General features: G+C 38.1%; 2 protein-coding genes across 2 annotated transcripts; both read left to right on the forward strand.

Moving 5' to 3' along the window:
- The first annotated feature begins 8406 nt into the window (after positions 1–8406).
- Positions 8407–9093, forward strand: LOC130463227 (uncharacterized). Its single transcript, XM_056832299.1, has one exon. It carries the CDS (start codon positions 8407–8409, stop codon positions 9091–9093), a length of 687 nt encoding a protein of 228 aa, XP_056688277.1.
- Positions 9094–9107: 14 nt separating this feature from the next.
- On the forward strand, positions 9108–10193 carry LOC110802758 (uncharacterized). The gene has a single exon (XM_022008206.1). The coding sequence runs from the start codon at positions 9108–9110 to the stop codon at positions 10191–10193; it is 1086 nt and encodes a 361-aa protein (XP_021863898.1).
- Positions 10194–19407: the final 9214 nt, after the last annotated feature.

Raw genomic sequence — 19407 nt, forward strand, 5'->3', positions numbered from 1 at the left:
CATTAAGGATTAAAGGTAGCAAAACATTACCGACCACGGAAGGGATAGCTCGCACCTACACGAGCGGAACCCCAAGGCATCTTTCTCGAAAGAACCTACAAAATCGTACGCCTAAAGGAAGCATCCCAACATGCATACTTGGGGGCTCCAAGCTACGAAACAACCATGGAAAAATAAAAAAATCTCGAAGCAAATGTTTGACCAATCAAAAGGGCACGATGTTAGAACCCACATCGTGAAAGGGCCTGAGCCCTATCAAGCTCCTAAGCAAACTATTCAAAATCAGTCATTGCAAAAAAAAAATTGATTCAACAAACTGATTGATGGACCGCACACAACGGCCATTCTATGAACGCTCGTTCGCACATACATATCATCTTTTCTAAGTACCGAACATTTACGAACGCGTTCCAAAGAAAAAAAGAAAACGAACGAACAAGAGGCCAACTGTGTCATCAAAAAAAAAAAAAAACCTCGCCAGAAATTATTTTCACCGCCCAGCACTGGGCGCCGAAATCTTTAACGCCCAGGCATGGGCGCCGAAAATGATCCCAGACCCAAAAAGGCCCCTGACTTCTATAGGGCCCTGCCGTATCTGTTCGACTCGAAAATTACCGATTTCTGAAAGTCACACCTCACGGCTTTGTTAAGAGTAGCACACCACTACAAAGGTCGCTCGCACTTACGAGCATAATCCCAAACATAATCAAGGACATCACAAAATGCGTATCCCCAAGGAATCTCCTTGACAAGAACTGACCGTCAAGCACGAGTGCTGGGGGCTCGAAAGAAAAAATATATCTTAAAAGAAAGTATGCAAAGTTAAAACAATATTCCCAGACTACGCTGTACGAAGTCCCGTATTTGGATAATCTCAAAAAATAAAACCGGATTACGACCTCAAAATAAAGGTCGCCGTTGATACTTGTACATGGTCCCCTAATCAAGGACCTAGGTACTGGCAAAATTGAGCCGTAAAGACTAGCTCAAACCATGAAAGAAGATGACCACAAGACAATGGTCCGTCTAAGCACGTTGTCAATCCACATTCAGGTTGCAACTAAATCCGAGCATCCCTCGGAAGAATTCGCTCCTACAAGAATGAATAAGAAAAGAAATTCTCAAAAGAAATCACGATGAACAAAAGAAATAGGAACTTGCTCATCTTCAGCGGGCAAGATCGCGTCACGAACCACGCGAGTTCCAAATTGAAAAAAACGAATTCAGGGACGTCCACCCTCAGCGGACTGGGCTCGCCCACCTTCAGCGGGCGGGGTCTGCGTCACTAGCCGCGCAGGTCCTCAGTTTTCGAAAATAAAAAGAAAATAAAATCTTCAAAACAAAAACAGGCTCGCCATCTTCAGCCGGTGGGGTCTGCGTCACTAACCGCGCAGGTCCTCAGTTTTCAAAAAATGAGATCTTCAAAACACAAATAGGCTCGCCATCTTCAGCTGGCGGGGTCTACGGCGCAAACCACGTAGGTCCTTATTTTCAAAAAATAAACACAAACAAATTTCGAAACAGATTCGTCCACTTCTATCGGACGGGGTGTCCACCCTTAGCGGACAGGCTGGCCATCTTTAGCCGGCGGGGTCTGCGTCACTAACCGCGCAGGTCCTTAGTCGCTGCAGCGATAACTCTTTTTGGTTTTCCGTTTTTCCCAAAAACGATGTGAGTAGCTTTTGGTTTTCCGTTTTTCCCAAAAACGATGTGAGTAGCTTTTGGTTTTCCGTTTTTCCAAAAAAGAACGATGTGAGTAGCTTTCCTTTTTCCACAAAAAATTCAAAGATTGGTTTTCTGTTTTTCCAAAAAAGAACGATGTGCTGGATTTTCCTTCGTTTTACGTCCCATAAAAACAAGGGGGTTTTCTCTTTTAACTAGCCTTAAAAATGAGAATCTTTAAAAAAACATTTTTACCTCGTGGTTGGGCTTGGCCAGGCCCAATTACACTTTACAGCTTTGATTTCGAAAACATCTGTAGCTACTCCCAATGACAAAGTGAGGGAGTTTCTACGCACCTTTAGATCCTTCCAATGACAAAGTGAGGAAGTTTCTATACTATCAGTTGACAAATCCCAATGACACGTGAGGGATATGTCGACACTTCAAAGTGATGACCCTTAAGTCAAATGTTATCACTCGGGGGTTCGTGAGACCCTCGCAAAAAACAGGTCACCATGGCTTGTGTGACGCACTCCGTCTAATACTTTGACCATCGTCTTACTCCAAGACTCAGTCAAAGTGGGGGCTAACTGTAGACACCTACTTTTGTCCCCATTCCCGAAAGGGAAGGTTCGATGATGAGAACATAAATCTCCACTTGACAACGCATATCCTATAAAATAACGAATCTCAATCACCCTTCTCGTTTCACCCGAAACCTACTATTTATAGAAACCTGCTATTTATGGAAACCTGCTAAAAATAGTAACTGCCGTAAAGGGTAGCTTCTAAAAGTGGCAAGTCATAAAAGATAGAAACCTGTCAGAATTAGGTGTTGCACTCCAACATAAATCCTAAATGAGATAGAAAACTGCGAGAATCCTATTCCTAATATGATTCGGAAATAAGAGTTACGTATTAATTAAAATCCTAACGAGCCTAGAGTTCGTAACGGGCCCAGACACATTCCTTCATGAAATTGATACGCACTAAAAGACTCGATTAAGTCTCAAACACTACGGATTTCAGGAATCCGAATCTGACTAAGAAAACAGCCCAGACCCTATTTTCAACGCCTAGCTCTGGGCGCCGAAATCTTCGGCGCCCAGGCCTAGGCGCTGGAATTACCTGGGTACGTGTTTTTTCCTAATTCTTTGTGGATTAGAGATCTGCAATTCTATCTTTCCACAAACTCTTTTCTATAAATATATCCCAAGTTCGACGTGAAATCACAACACACAATTCATATTCTGAGTATGGACTCCAACCCTTAGCCTAAGCCTCACGCTGCGAAATTGTTCACGCGTTCTGTCGCAATCGATCCATAAATCGAACAGAACGTATCCTGTCCCATAATTTGAGATTCGTTAAATAAAAGGAGAAATAGCAAAGTCAAAGTGGTTAGTTTTCTGAGAACCGTGACGCACCTCTCAAGGGTGCGTCGTAATGTGTCCCTTTCCATGGTTTAATTGCTTTCCTAGCCCTTTTATGAACTGTTCAACTAACTAAATCTGATTGTTCGATCACGCCTAATAAATATGATATTTTTGGGAAATTGGATTATCATGCTAGGTCCCTTAAAACAATCTAAATCAGATAATCGCGCTCGATCTAGTACTATATGTTGCATATTGTTAAAATTAACTCAGATTAGTTTAATAGTTAACGCATGTCCCTTCAATTATTTATGCTGAGCTAGTAAGGATATCCTGCCTCTGGAGTTATCGACGAGCGAATTACTCCTCTCGGTAGTTACAGTCCCCCGAACCCTCAATCTCTACCTTGCGGGTGTATATTGAGAGATCCCCACACCAGGGATCACAAGGGAACCTACGGCCGTCGTGGTCAAACATAATTGCACTCCCTTTATGTCACGATAACCGGGTTTTGTTAGTTTTTCTCATTGTCGTTAAAAAATGAATGGCGACTCCTATATTACTAGTCAATTGGGTGTAAACTCACGGGAAATCCAATTACACTTGATTGAATAAAAAGAATCGTCACACCCACGAGGGACGAGGTCACGCATTAGCCTCGTGCTTTTTCGACCCCCTCACATTGTGGGGCGACAAAAATACCAGAGGAGAGAGAAAGGAGATAGTGGTGAACATAGAGGGACAGGAGAAGAAGTGAACTGATCAGAAGTGAACTGATCAGGATTGATCAGTAAGGACTGTTCAGAACTGATCTGATCAGGACTGATCTGGACTGATCTGATCAGGACTGATCTATTTTCTATGTCGTCTGAGAGTGCAAGTGTCACAGTCCATAGAAAGCTAGCTATTCCATTTATTACTCAAAAGTGATCACCATACTCCGTATTAAGCAGCCATATTATCTCATATTCAAGGAAGTTGACAAAACACAACTCATAATTGAAGAGACTCCCAAAAGTTTTATAATAATATTAATCCTACCTTGTTCTGTCTAATCTAAATATTAGTCATTATAGATTACTCTTCTATTATGACTCATCAATTCCACGATCAATTATTTATAACTTGTGCTCCGTAGCAATCAGTATGTATTACTCCACTTCTTAAGCTCTTAGCTAGTGTTTGTTTGAATAATGAAATAAGAATAGTAATCACAATTTTGGATTAGATTCTATTAATTTTTTAAGAATAGAGTTATTCAAATAGAACGATAATCTCATGATTGAGCTTGAACTGATTTAGTGAAACACTCCTATCCGGTGCAATTGCATAACCTCTAAAAAATTTTCTGTTAATGTTTCCCATTTTTTCTCGGTTATGCGCAACACATGATGTATATAGTTAAGGTTCGATAGTTATATTAGCAACACCAACATAAATTGGGATGTTTTCCAATTCCAATTACATTATTTATGTGTGGGATAAAGTAATTAAACCTAAACAACACCAACACAAATCAGGAGAAGAAGTGAACTGATCAGAAGTGAACTGATCAAAACTGATCAGGATGGATCAGTAAGGACTGATCAGGACTGATTTGATCAGGAATGATCCGATCAGGAGTGATCTGATCAGGACTGATCCAATCAGGATTGATCAGAGCAGGACTGGTCTATTTTCTATGTCGTAAATAGCCTAGGACTGATCTATTGTCATGTAATGCATGATCTATTTTCTAAAATCAATAGAGATAAAAAGTTTAGGTATGTAATAAAAAATACTCTAAACAGCTCTATAGAGAAGCACTAAAAAAAGCTAGGTAACGACTCTTTACCATAAACCCTTACTCGCAAGTTCAAAATAATTCAACAGAAGAATACAATGTCGTTCTTGCTAACAATAGAACCTAAAGTGTAGCCAAACCATCCATCTCAAAAATTTGCTACTGTTACTTTTAACTCGATACATGTTGAAACTAACTGATATGTTATTATCAAAGCTCGTAGTCATAAAAACCATTTATGCATGCTGCAGTTTATTGGGGCAAAGATGGGGGCCTCAGGACTACAAATACAAACAGAAAGTGGCCTAATTAGCATCCCAAGTAATATCTGATGTGTTGTTGTGGAATATCTTCCTAGAGGTGCCCTAAAGAAATACCTCATTGATAATCGAAGGAAGAATCTAGCTTTTAAGGTTGTCCACCAGTTGGCGCTTGATCTTTCTTGAGTGACAAATAATTTTTCAAACTCAGATAAATAATACCGGATGATAAGCTATAGTTCAAAGCTACTCTCAACTTGGCATGATAAACTCAAATAAACAATAAGCTAGTGCTGATAAGATAACATTTGGTTAGCTATGACAGTTCAAAACCGGATGATAGAAACTCAGAAATGGTTATCTGAGTTTATCATCCCAGCTATGACAGTTCAAAAATCAAAACCGGATGTTCTATCCCTTAACTCAGATAAGCTATAGTTCAAAGCTACTCTGACTTCTCTGTGTTTTGAACTGCAGATATTCAGATTAGGGTGCTTACTGCATAGGTTTATTCCTTACTCCATACAACTGGTAGTCAAACCTATATTTGGTGCCAACTAAAGCAGGGAAAGGCAAAGAAATTTATAATAAAGACAAGCAAAGTGCTGATAAGATAAGATATTTAACACTGCGATACACTGCCACTACCTAATACTACAATTATGACATATAGAAAGCATGCAGTAGCTTAACATAACGATGACAGACAGACAATGAGCTTATCAGTCACCTAATACTAAGTTCTGCTTTGTAAAGCTCAGTTCTGTTTTGTGTAAAGTTTGTTCAGTTCTTTTCTACTTACAGTCAGTCCATCGGTCACACATTTCACATAATCAGTCACAGAAAACAGTGTAGCCTCAAAAGGAGTCATAGATAACAGTAGAAAATGCTAAGTGAAAGGGTTCAAATAATTAGTATAAGTTCTATAGTGACAAATAATTTTGCAAACTCATCCAACCTAATATGTTGTGTTTTCAACAGGTTGAGCTATCTCCACTCTGAGAAGATTATTCATAGAGATGTAAAGACAGAGAACATGCTACTAGATAAAACTAGGACTCTGAAAATAGCAGATTTCGATGTAGCCCGTGTTGAGGCGTCAAATCCTAGTGACATGACTGGAGAGACGGGAACACTTGGTTATATGGCCCCGAGGTAAGTCTGTCACACTTACCTCTTTTCATTTTTAACGAGGATTGAGTTATGGGATGCAACTGAACAGTTAGCTCCAATGCCTTCCCCTAGTTTTTAGTTTTCTACGAGTTATGTTTGCCTAAATGGTGGCGTAGCTCAATGATTAAGCTGAAAAATCTCATTCTAGTACTATAAATTGCTTGGAAGTTGTATCACCGTCTTCAAAAGGGAAAGAATGGACTGGAATATCCATATGTATGGATTGCTTGTTTGGTTTCACTGCTATATTAACTTACCCCTACGGCCCTACTAGAACAAAAAAGAAAACAACTCTTCTAAAGTAACATGATGAGCTGTTGGAAACTATGAGTAGAGTAAATATGTAATAAAATTTACCATGCTACTACCATTTCCAAAGAGTGGCTTTTACTTTAGCATCTTGTTGTCAATGTATTTTGGAGTGTGGTTGATTTAACAAAGGAAAATACAAACTTTTATAAAGGCGGTCTTACGCAAAAGACCGTCTTGGTGTCATATAAGTTACGTAAGCTCAACATATGTATATAGATTAATCATAACAACTCTGAGTTTTAAAGCGAGTAAGCTCAATATATATACAGATTAATCAACAAGATGGCAACCACTTCGGCATCTGGATACTAATCATCAGGAAAGTTGTCATATAGAACTAATATAGAAGTGCCATATTAATTAGCCTCTGTTTCTATTACTACTCTTAACTATTACTACTTTTAACAAGTATGTCATTCATTAAATCATAGAAACACTAATGAAGAAATCAAAGAAGAGAAAAGGCCTCTCTAAGGTCACAACATGCACATTTGATGCACCAAGTTTCTCACTATAGGCAACCTAAACTAACCAAGTACAGCTAGGTGTCTTAAAGATTGACAACAGATTTTTCATACTAAGTACCAGATATCTTGGTCAGAGATTATCACCTAAATCTCACTAAATGTCTGTATGTCTTTATACAAATAATTCCCATGTATCCAAATTTCAAAGATTCTAAGCCAACTAAAAGTTGCAAATTTAAAACTATGGAATCACAAAAGTACAAAGTAAATCAAGAAAGATACCGCAGAAAATTAGAAATAGATAGACAATACCTACAGTAGTAACAACACGGAAGAAGAAGTCAGACGTTCACCACTTTCCAACTATCGTCCAAACAACCAACTATCTGCAATTGAAAACTAAAATAAATGAAATAGCAAACACTCTGTAAGCGGTATATAGAAAAACACAGAAACTAAGAAGACCCATTCTAGTTTTTTTCTTGAAATAAGGATGCAATATAACATGGAAAACGTAAAGGCATATGATTGACATTAGAAATTGACATGAAAAAACGTGAATTAACAATATATGACGGAAATTAAAATAGTGAATCAAACCTAAACATTGTTATATGATAAAAATCAAATAGTGAAGGCGTGAAGCAGACCAAAAATTACCCGGCGAATATATCCGGCAACACCGAGGATGAAGCAGCAATTAAGAAACCAGAGTATGCTTGAATTTCTCCAATTAAAAACCAGAGAGAGCAACGAATTTATCTTGAATTGTTGGGCGAATTGGGAATTCGATAATTGGGATTTTTCATGAATTTATAGGATGAGGAGTGAGATAGCTTATACTGGGAGATTTGACTTTGCTAACGTAAAGGTTGAAAACGGAATTCAAGGAATTCGTTAATGGCCGGTGCTGAAGGTGAGGAGGAGAGAGACAAATTCATCGGAAATCTGACGAGGGTGGTTAGTTTCGTAACGCAGAAAGGTATGTCGGTGGGAGGAGGTTGAGAGAAACGTGGGAGGTGGGTTGAGAGTTAGGCGGGATCTGCGAAAAAATCAGATAGAGTTAGGCGGGATTTTTTGCCCGAAAATTCAGTTGCTTTGCTGCCTCACAAACACGTGGAACACACGTGTCTTTTTTTTGGAAAATAGCGACGCTTTAGAACGTCGAAATATTTTGCGGCTCTCTAAAGCGTCGCAATTTACAAATTAATATTCGCGCCCCCACATTCCTTGCGACTCTTTGTTAGACCGTCACAATTATTCTGTCTCCATATGTACCACTTTGAGGGTTTTGTAGAAGAATCTGGAAAGATCTAGGGATTGATAAAATTGTTGCTATTGAACATGGTGTTTTTCTGGTCAGATTTTTCACTATGGAAAATCGAGATAAAGTTCTTGCTGATAATAGACCCACTTTTGATAAGAAACCTGTAATTTGCAAACCTTGGCACAAGGACATTGTTGATTTCAAAGATGAAGTCAAGGTGGTTCCTATTTGGATTCATTTGAAACACCTAGATCTTAAATTTTGGGGAAATCGTAGTTTGGGTAAGATAGTGAGTTCTATTGGGGAATTCATCCAAGCTGATCAAGCAACCATCAATAGGGACAAACTGCAATTTGCTAGGGTCCAGGTGGAAGTTGCTTTATCTCAGGATTTACCTGACTGTGTGGAATTCCAGGATGAACATGGTATTTTGAAAACAATTAAGGTTGGATATGAATGGAAGCCAATTGTTTGTGAACATTGCAAGTTACTTGGGCACCTTGCTGTGGACTGCAGGAAGAAAAAAGGGAAGAAGGTGTGGGTGGCTAAAATAAACCAGACCATACAACCAGTTACTAGGGACAGTGTTGTTCAGGATACTGGTGATGGGGAGGAGGGTTTTGTACAAGCCATCAACACTGTCCAGATTAGACAGGAAAGCATTTCCCCAGTTGTGGTGGCAAATTCTTTCCAGATGCTGCAGGATAATGGGGGTAACATAGAAGATACCATTGATAGTGGTGTAACTGCATTAGATGATGGGGGTGGACTACCTCATGATTCTAATGGATAGATTGCTATTTTAGAATGTCATGGGGGGTGAATAGGGGCACTAAACAAAAAGATGTGAAAGCCTTTTTGAACTCTAACAAGTGCAGCCTGGTTTGCCTTCTTGAAACCAAGGTCAAAGCCAAGAATTTGGGGGCTTTGTACCTTAATTTGCTTGCTGGTTGGGCATTCACTTCCAATAGCATGTGTCACCCTGTGGGTAGGATCATTCTTTCCTGGAATCCATCTGAATTTCAGGTGAATCCTTACTTTTGTTCTAGTCAGTTAATTCACTGTGACATCAATACCAAAAATGGTACTACCTTTGCCTATTCTTTTATATATGCTCACAACTCTCAGCATGAGAGAGTTTCTCTATGGAAAGATCTTTGTACTCTTGCTGGAAACATCAATGGTGCTTGGATCATGATGGGGGACTTTAACTGTGTGCTTAATACAGATGAAAGGGTAGGTAGTGCAGTTAGATTGAATGAGATTCAAGATTTCCAGAATTGTGTCAACTGTTGTGGAACGGAGGATGCAAAGTTGAATGGTAATTTCTTTACTTGGAACAATAAACAGCAGGGCAGTAGGAGGGTTTTCTCAAAACTGGATAGAGTCATGATTAATCATGACTGGTGCACTCAGTTTCCAAACACTGAGGTATGTTTTAAAAATGAGGGTTATTTTGATCATTGTCCTGGCATCATTTCTGTGTATCCTCACCTTGATGTGGGGAAAAAACCTTTCAAGTTCTTTCCTATGTGGCAAGCAGCACCACAGTATAATGAAATTATAAAGCTAGCATGGAACAAGAATATTCTTGGTACCCCTATGTACCAAGTGGTACAGAAATTGAAAAATGTGAAAATTGCTTTGAAAAAACTGAATAAGGAGGGGTTTGGAGATATTGAAGCTTTGGAGGCTAAAACTGCTCATGCCTTGCAATTGCTCCAAGATGAGTTGCATCTTAACCCTGCTGATAATGTGATAGCTGACAAAGAAAAACAGGCTCAACATGATTATATGGTGGCTCATAAAGCCATGATTAGCTTTCTTGCTCACAAAGCTAAAGATAGGTGGGTTAAAGAAGGGGATGAGAACACTGCAATGTTCCACAAATAAATTAGAAGAAGATAGATGCAGAACACTATCCTGTCAATCAAAGACATGAATGGTAAATGGACTATTGATCCAGGGCAAGTTCCAGTTGTGTTTTTGGATTACTATAAATGGCTTCTGGGAACTAAAGGTGGTGATAGAACTCCAGTCAAGCAGTCAGTAGTGAATAAAGGGCCTTTGGTATCTGAAGATATGGCTTGTATGCTGTCTAATAGCTTTTCTAAAGAAGAGATTAAGGTCGCTATGTGGGACATTGATGGTAGCAAAGCTCCTGACCCTGATGGGTTTGGAAGTTCTTTCTTCAAGGGTGCTTGGGAGGAAGTAGGTGAGGATGTGTGTAAAGTTGTGCTGGATTTCTTGAATACTGGAAAGTTGTTGAAAGAAATTAATGCTACAAGTATCACTCTCATTCCTAAGGGGAAATGTCCAGATAGTGTGCAAGAATACAGACCAATATATTGCTGTAATGTGGTGTACAAATGCATCTCCAAGGTTCTCTGTAACAGATTGAGAATTTTTCTACCTGAGGTGATTTCCCAGAACCAAGGTGCTTTTGTTCATAGCAGGTTTATAGCTCATAACATCATGGTATGTCAAGATCTGGTGAAAGGTTATGAAAGGAAAAACAACTCTGCAGGGTGTCTTATTAAACTTGATTTACAGAAAGCTTATGATTCTGTTGATTGGGATTTTATAGAAGAAATGATGGTGGCTCTTAATTTCCCTATTCATTTCACCAAGTTGTTCATGCAATGTGTGAGATCTCCTAAATTTTCTTTATCTATTAATGGTTCCTTACATGGTTTTTTTGAGGGAAAAGGGGGGCTCAGACAGGGTGATCCACTGTCTCCTCTACTTTTTGTGTTGTGCATTGAATACCTTTCTAGAACTCTGGTGATGGTTGGTGAGAAAAAGGAGTTCAAATTTCACCCAAAGTGTGCAGATGTCAAACTTAATCATTTATGTTTTGCAGATGACATAATATTGTGTTGCAAAGGAGAATTTACATCTGTTCACTTGTTGATGCAAGGGTTTTAGCTTTTCTCTATGTCCACTGGTTTGAAAGCAAGCCCCTCCAAAACCTCAGTGTATGGTTTTGGTATGGATGATCACACAATGCAGAGAATACTGGAGATGACTGGTTTTGCCAGAGGTGTTTTTCCATTTAGATATCTTGGCATACCAATATGTTCTAAGAAGATAAGTGTGGCTGATTGTGAAAAAATTGTTGAGAGAATGTGTTCTAGAATCCAAAGCTGGAGCCATAAAAACCTCTCATTTGCTAGCAGATTAACCCTGGTCCAGTTTGTGCTGATGACTATTCAGACTTATTGGGCTCAAATCATGATTCTCCCAAAGTGCATCTTGAAAAATGTCAATAGTATATGTAGATATTTCCTCTGGAATGGTGTTGCAGAACATGTGGGGCCTGGGAAAGTTGCTTGGAAGCAGTTGTGTAGTTCAAAAAAAGAAGGGGGTTTGGGGCTTATTAATTTACATGTGTGGAATACAGCTGCTATGGGCAAGCATGTATGGACGGTAGCCTCAAGAAAGGAGAATGTGTGGGTTAGATGGGTAGAGTCAGTGTATCTCAAAGGAGGGAATTGGTGGAATTACTCTCCTAAGATTACTGATAGCTGGTACTGGAAGTCCATATGTCAAGTGAAAGAAATGATGAAGCTGCATTTGTCTGAAGTTCAGTTGTGCTCATTGTCTAAATATTCAATTAAGTTGGCTTACAGTCAGCTTGTTTCTCCTAGTGGTAACAAGATGTATTGGGCTAATGCTATTTGGTGTAGACTAGCTCAGCCTAAACACAGATTCATCTCATGGCTAGCAGTTTTAGAGAGACTGAGTACCAAGGATAGATTGAAGCTGTTTGGGGTCTCAGTGGATGATATATGTCTTCTGTGTGGTGTTGAAGTGGAAAATCACAGTCACCTGTTTTTTGTTTGTCAGTATAGCTCAAGATGTTGGAAGCAGATTGCTGATTTCCTGCAAATCAATACAAGTATCAGAAGCTTGCCTCAACTGATTAAATGGATTCATAGGAGAAAGTTCACTAAGTTCAGGAAAGGGGTGTTATTCACCTTTGCCTAGTGCTTAGTGTACCATATTTGGAAAGAAAGAAACAATGCACTGTGGAATAATCAGATTAGATGTATTGATAATATTTGTAGCCTAGTCAAGCACACTGCTAGCAGCAGGGTTCATTCAGTTTTACCTCGAGCAATTAGCTCAAGGGATCACAGTTGGTTCATCACCCTCTTAGAAGGGTAGTTTTGTTTGCCTTAGTGCCTGTTTTTTGGCTGTTTCGGTGGAGCTTGTTCCACTTAACTCCTTGATTTGTAAATGTTGTGCATAATATATACAATACTTGCTTATCAAAAAAAAAGTATTTTAGTTTCATAAAATATACATGAATCTTATAAATGTATAAGAAGTTTAGTGGGAGTACGTAAAACTTAATTGGTCCTATGTGTACTACACATATCTCTCTATTGTGAAAGAACACTCAAATTCTAATGACTTAGATTTGAAATTATTCATCAATGATGGACCAAGGAGAAACTTAGTACATATTGGGTATTAAAATCTATACTCAAAAGATCTTAGAATATTGTTTTGGATTAAGTAATGGAATTTACTAAATCAAACATGAAAGACTCCGGTGGGGATATTCGACCCATGTGAATAAATCTAAGTAATGAATGTTTGAACTATGTATAAGCATTTACTAAGTTAAACATCAAAGAATCTAATGAGATTCTTCACCTATATTATATGCCAAAGAATTTAGCTGGATTTAGTGTCTACTGAAATTGGATAGCTAAAGTTACATGAATAGAATTCAATTGGGAATTATTCTGCAAAAGAATTTATCATGTATGATATAATATAAGGATTGCCAAAAATATATCGTATGGCTCTAGGCATGACAAACATATACCAATCTTTATTGTTCTAAGTAAAGATCAACTAGATTGAGATCAAGAAAAACTTATGGTACTTGAAAAGGTACATAGGAATAGTTCTTGATTCAAGGAAATAAATATATGCTGTATATCAATGCTACACGCATAAACACTGGCAAATGATCAAGCAAGATCCCTTTGGAGTTAACCATTGGAAAGGACGACCTACAACGCATCGTGTTTTGAAATGGCAACATGGATTGAAGACTATGAGTTATTATGTGGGAAATTAAATATTAATTTCTATGTTCTAAGTTACAGCTGGAAAGTATTCCGCATATCCGTGAACTGCTTGGATAAGCCAATCCAAACAAAGCGTCACTAGCAACCTATACAGTTGAAGTACAGTACTTATTGCCTAATGAGCAATGAAACTGAGTTGTTTACGTTAAGAGTTCTTCACTGAACTTGGGTAGATCACATGTCTGCTGACTTGATGGTTCTTCATTGCAAAATGCGTAGAACCACTATTGAATACTAGATCACATAATAAACAAACTCAAAAGATCTTATCATCCTATCTCGAAAGACATTCGATGAAAAAGGATATTAAGATTGGAAAAGCATGATTACTAAACCTATGCAACAAGTGAAATACAACACTCACATTGTGGCACTGGAAGTCAAACATAGCTTTGAATTCCATTAATTGTTTTAAAAATGGGTTAGAGGCCCATGGTTGTAAAACATTGGGGTTGAACATTTATCATATATAAAAATGTATTTTCATATTCCATTTAATCTTGATCTAGTATTAAATGATGAGTCCTTTCAATTTGACGATATATTCAAGATAGACTGTCTGGACCAGTCATGTGACTAAGAAAGGTCTATCAAGTGAACTTGAATGTCAAAAGTTGAAAATGGTCCCTGATCGGAAGTTTTCTATAAAGGTGGACGCATAGAAAACGCTAGACGACTAGAATGCAAGATGACTATTAGTTCTGTTTCTTGAACTATGTGGACATGGCAATTTCACAATCATTTGCATAGATACTTACTTGAGAAGATTAGTATTGGACAGACCTATGAAACTTTACTATAAGAGATGAAAATCTGTCATAAGTAAATTAAATTACATTATTAGACACTAATCCTCAATACCTGAGTGATTTGAGATTACTTGTTTGAGAACTGGTTACTTTGACGTTGTCAAGCGTCACACTGTAAAAGGAGACTATAACGGCAACGCTCAGGTAATCACCTATCAAACGAAGTCTAACCTCAAGATCACAAGATTGGGATTGTCCTCCCTTAAATCGGGATAAGATGCTGAAAGTTGTACAAGGCCACTCGGAGAGCTAGAAACTGAAAAAATGCATGGCCGTGCTCAGATGAATCATAGGCTATGATTATCTGTTTAATTGATCAGTTGAACTCTGAAACCGAGAAATACCTCTGGACATAATAAGGATGACTACTCTTACCTTATGTTCACGAGCAGGCATCAAGCGACAAAGGAATTAGGAAATGCACACTTGTCCCTAAGGACAAGTGGGAGACTGAAGGAAATAATTCCCTTAGTCCAAGTATGCATTCAATTCTAAGTCTAATAAATGTGGTTCAGTATTAATTAACAAGTTAATAAATTCAGTGAGATCAAGTGATATAAATGCCTAGTTAGAGGCCGCTTCAGTTCAAGTGGAATTAATAATATTAATCCACAACTTACTCTTGACTGAACCCGTAGGGTCACACAAATAGTACGTGAACGGATCAAGTATTTAAGTGAATATATTATTCATTAAGTACTCCATTTATAAACATTCGGAAACGAAGGATCTCGGTTCCAGTGGGAGCTGAAATCGTCAAAAGGCAAAGTAAAGAATATTTCGGAAATGAAGATGTTGCCGGAAACGGAAATATGGTTCATGATGGAAATATAAATATTATCCAAGTCGTAGATTTTTCCGGAAACGGAAACATGGTTCGTATCGGAAAATATTATCGGAAATTGAAATATTGCCGGAATCGGAAATATTACCGGAATCGAAAATATTGTCGGAATAGGAAATTATTACCGGAATCAGAAATATTAACGGAAACGTAAATATTGTTCGAAACGGAAATAAATTCCGGAATCGGAAAACGAATCGGAAGCTCGACGAGCGACAAGCTGGCAAGCGAGCCGGCTCATCACTCAACGAACAAAGGCCGCACGCACATCGCAAGGAACAAGGCCCAACGCCGACGCCGAGCACAATGCCCAGGGCCTAGCAATGGTGCTGGCGTGTTGTGCGACGGGCCACGAACAAGCAGCAAGCAATGGGCCGAAGGCTAGCAGCGAGCCTCGCTTGGGCCAAGCCAAGGAGCGCGCCAACATGGGCCTGCAAGGCTGCGTTGGTGGGGAGTTCCTTGTGCACTAAGGCTTGTGCGATTTCTTCTGTGCCAAGTAACTTGGTCCTTAAGAAATCAGTTTTCCTATTTCTACTAAAATTAGATATTTGGATAGAATTTAAACACTTAGTGTTTAATTAATCCTAGAATTCTAATGCTACTAATTAACTAGAGTCCTAATAGGATTTAATTGAATCCTAGTAGAATACTAATTTCTTATTTCCTACTCTATAAATATGTGATTAGCATTCACAATTCATATACAACTCATAACATATACTTCACATAGATTGTGTTCAAGGGAGAACATAATTCATATCCTAACCCGAGTGCATAAAACCTTAGTGAATATCCTAGTTATTGGTTGAACCTAAGGCGGATCCGAACGTGCTGTGAACTATCAATGAAGGGGCGACACTTGGAGCTCTAAAGACTTGTTCTTGGTCGGTTCGAGAGCAGCTAGGCAAGGCACGCATCACATTGTATGTATCCTAAATTATGCTAATTGACAATGTGGAAATGAATTTGGATTCCTGGATTTATGGTTTTTCCGAATGAATTATATTGTTTATATTGTTCATAACCTAACATGAAAATCTGTCTAACAATCCAAGATTCTTTTGTGTGTGTAAAGAGAGTCACTGAGGGCAAGGCGACAAATAATGTAGACGAGATTCAATCTCAGGTCTTGGGTACCATCTCCTCAAGTCTTTACCAACTAAGCTAGTTGACAATCCAAGATTCTTGCGTAGGAGCATTCATTTGGGTAATTACCTACCTTTTCTTCCCTGTTCCCAAAAAATGATATCATCGGTTTAGAAATACTGGTTCATTAATAATCATGTTTTATACATGACATTTTATGTTTACCTCCTTTTTTCATAGTAAGTTCAAAAGGTCTTACCAAAATAAGTTGGTGGAATTGGTGGGAACTCATCTTGTGACTTGGAGGTCATAGGGTTGGGCCCCATCAACTATGAAATGCTTGGTAATGGCTCAAGCAAAGACCAGTGTAGCTGGACTGGTTAACCTGTGATAGATGTTGGTTTAGTAAAGTCAATCTTCTTACCTAATAAAAGAAAAAAAAAGTTCAGAACGTCTTGCACGCACAATTTATTGTACACCAAGTTTTTTGTAACTTTTAATATGTTTTTTTTTAATGACAAATATTGATTGATAAACATTTTAAAGGGTTAACTAGTTACATCTTTTTTTACTGATGATTTTGAATGAATATTTTTTATTAAAATTAATAAAAATTATCACTAAATAATATACTTCCTCCTTTCCTAAAATATCGCACAATGGTTGAATTTTACTCCTCTAACACATTACTTAGGCTGAATATCTCAAATCGTGTTCAGTTAAAAATTATAAAAATTAATATTTAGAAATATATATTGATATGAATCTAACATGACCCCACATGACTACAATTTTATTACGTACGAATCACACAAAATGACCAAAATCGTAGCGTGAATAGTGTGAAAAATAAAATGGTGCAATATTTCCGGAATAGAGGAAGTATAACTTTTACCTATATTCGGGGTAACATAATTCTTGTACACCACTTGTAACTAAAAAAATGTATAGTAAGTTTATATTTACCTCCTTTTCCTGCGTTGTAGTTTATTAGAAAAAAAAAAGTTGTTTTCAAGTAATCTATACTAATATTTTAAAACACAATGTTTGCATAAAGTGATGTCACCTGTCATCTCTTTTACACTATCGCCGTTCCTTAATGCTTTTTACGCTTACTATGTGCACAAACTCCAATGCTATATTTCAACAAGGCAATTACAACAATCAAGGGCCGACAATGAAAGACCCAACTATCTTTTCGTCTCTTCGGTCTATAAGTTTAATTTGTATTGTAATGTGTGTAATTGTCTGTTGCAAGTCCTTGTTGAAAGTGCAAAAGAAAAAGAGTGGAAAAGTGAGAAAGTGAAAAATCTCATATTGATAAAACCCAACCTTAGTCTTTGTTTATAATTGGGTACTTGAGTGCAATACTTGTTTAAGAAAGTATGAGAGTGGTATGGGTAGACACATAACACAAACGCCGGCTAATCAGGTCGGGCTCGGGCCGTGGGCCTTAGGAATGCGGTTCGCAGGCGTGGGGTGGGTTTTGTGAGCCCGTATATTCTTTTTGGTCAGAAACGGGTTGATCAATTATTGTTGTAAGGGTCAGAAGAATCAATCAACCCCACTTAATGTTGTAACTGCTCCACTACTTCCGTTTTTATTACTTTCAGTTCCCATATATATTCTATAATTCCATTCTCAGAAACACAATACACAAAACAATGTTAAATCATTCTCTCTCTAAAATTATCTTCTGTTCTGGGCAAATATTCTGGTCTCCAATCGAGGTTTGTGAGTGCACACAACCCTTGGTGTCGTGTTAACCCTGGAGGGAAACCGCAAGCGTTCTACTGCACCGGGGTAGCGCATAATTGTCTTTTTAGAGAAGTGGTTCTGCCACGGCGTTACAAGTTGTTCGGTTCGTATTTTGTAACACCCAGATAAGTCCTTCTAATTTTATTGCTAACAATCTAAAAGACAATTGTGGCTTTCAATTCAAAATTCCCGATTCCTGATATGTCTAAGTTAGAACCTCTTGATGGAAAGAATTATAAACATTGGGTTGTTAGGATGCGATTTTATTTAGAACAAATTGATCTTGTGTATGTTATTGCTGATGTTGTGAAACCTAATGATGAATCTGAAATGATTTTCAGTTGAAGTTTTCTAAGGATGATAGAACATGTACGGGCATGTTGCTGCATCATATGTCGGATGCATTGCTTGATATTTATATGGGTTATAATCATGCTAGGGATATTTGGGATGCATTAGATAAGAAGTATGGAACTATTGATGGTGGTACTAAGCGTTACTGTGTTAGTAAGTGGTTAGGTTTTCAAGTTGAGGATGATAAACCTATGGCAGATGATGGTCTGTGTAGTTGTGATATCACTCTTGCTATTGTTTTGATTGAGAAACTGCCACCCTCATGGAAGGATTTTAGAAATCATTTAATGCATAAGAAGAAAGACCTTACCTTAGAGGAGCTTGTAGGTCACCTGAAAATTGAGGTGGAGAACTGCATTAAGGATAAGGGTCAATCTGTGTTTTCTGGTTCTGCTAAAGCTAATTTTGTTTAACCTAAGGGCAATTTCAGTTCTGATAGGTTTAAGGGGAAGGGAAGTTTGTTCAAGCCTCAAGGGAAAATTCAGAAGTATAAGTTTAAAGGAAACTGTTTTGAATGTGGGAAGGCTGGTCACAAATCCAGGGATTGTAGGGTCAAGAAGAAGCCGAATCAGAATCCATCCCACCTTACTGAAGTTGTTGCTGATCCTAACAATTTTGTTGCTGTTGTTTCAGAAGCTAACCTGACAGGTGATGTTGCTGAATGTATCGTTGATACAGGAGCAACCAGACACATTTGCACCAACAAAGACATATTCACTGCCTATGAGAAGATTGATGGTGATAATTTCTTCATGGGTAACTCTGCTTCGACAATTGTCCAAGGCAAAGGGAAGATCGTTCTCACTCTCACCTCTGGAAAAAAATTCTACTTTAACCAATGTTTTGCATGTTCCATAAATGCGTAGGAACCTGATTTATGGTAGCTTAATATATAATGAAGGCTGGTTTGAAGCTTTCTTTTGATTCTGATAGGCTAGTTATTACTCACAATGGGGAATTTGTGAGAAAGGGCTTTTCTAATGGGGGGATGTTTACTCTTGATGTTTCAATTGAAATTATGAATAAGAAAGCTAGCAATTCTTCTGCTTGTATTGCTGAATCTATCGATTTGTGGCATGCAAGATTGGACTATGTTAATATTGCTTCAATCAAAAGACTTAAACACTTAAATCTGATTCCAAGTTTTT

This window comes from Spinacia oleracea, chromosome 6 (assembly GCF_020520425.1).
Source record: "Spinacia oleracea cultivar Varoflay chromosome 6, BTI_SOV_V1, whole genome shotgun sequence".
Classification (NCBI taxonomy): Eukaryota; Viridiplantae; Streptophyta; class Magnoliopsida; order Caryophyllales; family Amaranthaceae; genus Spinacia; species Spinacia oleracea.